Raw genomic sequence first — 4,138 nt, 5'->3', positions numbered from 1 at the left:
AGAGAGAGAGAGAGAGAGAGAGAGGCTATGAGAAATTAGAACGCGGAATGAGTCCAAACAGAAGACTACTCACCCTAAAGGAGAATTCAAGGTTTTCTCCTCCCCAGACTTCCATTCCTGTATCGTAAGACCCCAGATAATCAAAATACCTCTTACTCACAGCAAACAGGCCCCCAGCCATAGTTGGAGACCTAGAAAAAAGCAGTACCTATATTTCAATGGAAGAGGCACAAAGCCTTCGTGGACGGCTGAACTACTCCCCGTTGGAGTCTCTGCCCCGCAAAGCTACGTGCCGTTCATGTATTCATCCATCCATAAGCACACCTGAGCTCACACTCGGTGCATTGCACCAGGCAGAGCCCGGAGGCCCACAGACACACCCCACAGACATGCCCCACAGTCTTCGCCTTGAAGTTCAGTGGGAGCTGAGCAGCCAAGCCCTGTGTGTGACACACATCAACAAAGGTCACCCAGAGCCCTGTAAGGGAGGGGAGGGAAGACCCAAGCTTCCAGGGGAGGCAAGGTCTGTGAGAAGATGGGAGCTGAAGCAGAGGAAGGGAATGTGGCCCCACCCCCTGACATGAACTATGGCAGGAGAAACCCCTGTGCTTGTAGAACCTTAGAGATCAGAGGCTGGGGAGACAGCACTTGCCTAGCAAGTGTGATGCCTAGATTTGACCTGCAGCTCAATCAGAGGAAAATGAAAATTTAGCTTATGCATGCTTCCCCCTACTAAAAATTTTTAAATAATTAGCTGAAACATACCAATATAACATCTATCTGTGTAGCAAAGATATTGACAATATAAATGCTCTGGGGAAGCACCAAGGTAGAGAGTGGAAGTCAACAGCCAGCCATCCCTCCCTTAGGATAGGCTCTGAGGTGAGTGGCCAGGAAGGCCGGCCTGACCTGATAACATCGATAGGAGACCTCATCAACTGCCGCTCCCGCTGGGGAACCACGTGCCACGTGAATACCAGCCGCCAGTCAAAGCCTCCAATCTGGGGCTCTCCTGAGTTGCCCAGGTACTCAAAGGTGTTCCAGTCAATCACATCGATAACAGGGCACACCACGGCTGACTCCTTCTCGTGGATCCTGCAAATACCCAACACACCCATCTCATCTGTCTGCTCCACACTGCTGCAGAGAGGAAGCAGGAGTCCAGAATGAACTGCCCCTCTTCCGGCAGAAAAGAACCACTCCTAGGTGAGACGACTCTCCTCCTTTATTCTGGGTCATGTTGGAAGCCACCATGGAGCATGGTGAGAGAGTGGAGAGGAGCTAAAACAGGAACATTCCACAATTTCCATCCTCTCTAATCCTCAGACATTCTGGCTAAATCTGAATCCCTTTCAAAGAGTGAATATCTTTAATGGTGATTTTTAAAACAAAGCACATGCTCAATTTCTTGGAGTGTGAGAACTGAAGTTCAGCGGGAGCTGAGGAGCCAAGTCCTGTGTGTGACACATGTCAACAAAGGCCACCCAGAGCCCTGTAAGGAAGGGGAGGGAAGACTTCATGGCGGAGTGCAATGAAACACCTTAACATCAAGAAACAATTCTCTTTGGCCACTAAGATGGCTCAGAGGATAAAGGAGCCTGCAGCCAAGACTGATGACCCAAGTTCAATCTCTGGGTCCCACAAGGTGGGAAGAGAGACTGACTCCTCCAAAGTGTTTTCTGACTGTGAGGTGCCCATGCATGCTCACTCTCACTCTTTCTCTAAATGTGATGTAATTAAATTTTTTAATAAAAAAAATTATCTTAAGAACAGAAGATCTACCAGACATGGTAGTAAATGCCTTTAATCTCAGCACTAGGAAGACAAGATGGTTTTTTGAGAGTGGCCAGCCTGGTCTACATGATAAATTCCAAGATAGCTAGAGGAACTGTGTCCAAAAAAAGAGGAGGAAGAGAGAAGGAGGAAGAGGTACCCTGAGAGCAGGCTTACAGTTAGACTCTCATTTCTAAGGATTTGAACACTGTTCTTTATTTGCTATACTGTATCAGCCAAGTCACCTGGTGTCTCAAAATCTATTGCCTCTATAATAACAAGATGGAGGTGTGTCCTCATAGGACTAAAATGAGGATTCCTGAGGGCACGTTTGTGAGCTCAGTGGTGAGAACCTGGAACCACTGCTTTTCTTTTCCTATTACTGTGAAGTATGCGGTGAAATAAAATGTCCTAACGTGTCTTTATACACATCAGCCTGTGTATATGCTGGCTTTGCTATCCACAAACACTATCCAAACCCAACTGTCTATCAGCATGCTCCTCAGAGACATCATTACCTTTGACACATGGGAGAAAATGATTCGTTGGGTTATAGTGGGCAGGGAGCCTATCTCAAATGTAAGACTTTCTGATCTAAGAGTCTCAGCATAGAGGACACATGAAACAGAGAGGCAGACTGGAGCCACTCCTAGACCAACCCAACGGAACAAAGTCAGAGAGGCAGCAGATGCCAGAGTGAGGTGGGTCAGGCCAGCTGGGTTAGACACAGGATCAAACCTGGGAGCTCACTAAAATGAAGTCTGCAGATGGCGGTGTCAACACACACCTCTTAAAACAAACTGAGGAGTGTTTGAAAGGTGGAGCAGACCAATGACAGACCTGCTTGGCTGTTGGCCTTTGGCAAGAACCACAGAGAGACCAACTTCAGACAAAGGGGAACCCGAGGAAATACCACACTGATATTGGGTGCAGGATTCTCCTTGGGGGTAGAAAATGTATTCATGGGGAAGTCTCCAGAATTAAGAGCAGAACCCTCCATTTGAGGATGAGTTACTCAGCATCCTCCTCCTGCAGCACACCAACAACAAACTGTCTTTGGCATGACAACCCAGACACCTATTGCCAGAGGCCCCTGGAGGGAAAGGGCCATGATACAGCTAAGACTGCCAGGCATAGCCTGCAGTCTGCAGCCCTATGGGTCTCCTTTCAGTGTGTGCCCAAGTCCTAATGAGCTTTGGACACATCCGAGAGTCATATGCAAATGTCCCCTGGGTATTTCCAATGGACCTGCAGGGTAGAGAGCTCCTCCTTGCTGAGAGTGGCCTTGCTCACAGGAAGGAGGGAGGAGCTACCCTGATAGTCTAAGATTCTGCCATTCTGATATTCTATTAGCTCACCAGCTCAGGAGGAAGGGTGGCATCCTCAGACTTCACACTGGCCCAGGGGTAGCCATCTGCGTGCACATTGCGGGAAGCCCACTGGCCAGATTCCTGATAGCAGACTAGAGATCCCAACCTCAGCCTCTAGCTCAGCCCTAGAGAAACCCCAAGGCTGTCACTAATGACACCTTTGACCTTTTGTCTGCCTACAGAGGGGACCCTGGACAGAGCTTCTCCTGGGGGAACTCCTGGCTTGCTAGCCAACTCCTGCCTTCTATAGTAGACAACTGGGAAGACTGGGAGAGGGAGACACAGAGAACTCCAGTCAGACCCACAGTATAGATAGCAAGGTAAGAGGCTGGGGATGACGGGAATAACCATGAAGACGTGTGTGTGTGTGTGTGTGTGTGTGTGTGTGTGTGTGTGCGCGCGCTACTAAAAAGTATACTTTAAAACCAAACTAGCATAAATTGAAAATAATACAGGCTAGGTTCTTTCTGCTCATGTATACTTGCATTTTTAGTTCTGATATTTAAAGAAATTAGTATTTTTTAAAAATTGCAGGTTTTAAGGATATGCCTCACATATATAAAGCTCTCATTTCAACCTCTAGTACTATATACAAATATTTTAAATACACACACACATACACGCACACCTCTTTTAAAGTCTCTGAGTTTCAAGGACCCCAAGTGTTATACTTAATGAATGCTGAGTAACTCCCGTATCCCCAGCTAAGTGAGCCATGCTTGAAACACATGTTAGTCCACAATAACTCTGTAAGCCTGGGATTGATGATACTCCATAGGTCTGCTATAAGAAGCTGGCACTGTCCAGGTGGTGATGGCACACGCCTTTAATCCCAGAACTTGGGAGGCAGAGGCAGGTGGATATCTGAGTTCGAGGCCAGCCTGGTCTACAGAGTGAGTTCCAGGACTACCATGGATATACAGAGAAACCCTGTCTCAAAAAACCAAAAGAAAGAGGAGGAGGAGGAGGAGGAGGAGAGGAAGAAGAGGAGGAGG

At 47.7% G+C, this 4,138-nt stretch overlaps 1 protein-coding gene across 2 annotated transcripts in view; it reads right to left on the bottom strand.

Moving 5' to 3' along the window:
• Positions 1-4,138, bottom strand: part of Galnt12 (polypeptide N-acetylgalactosaminyltransferase 12) — a 27,916-nt gene that overhangs the window by 10,712 nt on the left and 13,066 nt on the right. For both annotated transcript variants that reach the window (XM_031377347.1, XM_031377348.1), the window contains exons 4-5: positions 910-1,095; positions 74-191 (exon numbers count right to left, since the gene is read on the bottom strand). In XM_031377347.1, the coding sequence (XP_031233207.1) occupies positions 74-191; positions 910-1,095 (304 nt within the window). The remainder of the gene's footprint in view (positions 1-73; positions 192-909; positions 1,096-4,138) is intronic.

This window comes from Mastomys coucha, unplaced genomic scaffold (genome assembly GCF_008632895.1).
Source record: "Mastomys coucha isolate ucsf_1 unplaced genomic scaffold, UCSF_Mcou_1 pScaffold18, whole genome shotgun sequence".
NCBI lineage: Eukaryota > Metazoa > Chordata > Mammalia > Rodentia > Muridae > Mastomys > Mastomys coucha.
This window is presented reverse-complemented; position numbering and strand designations above follow the sequence as displayed.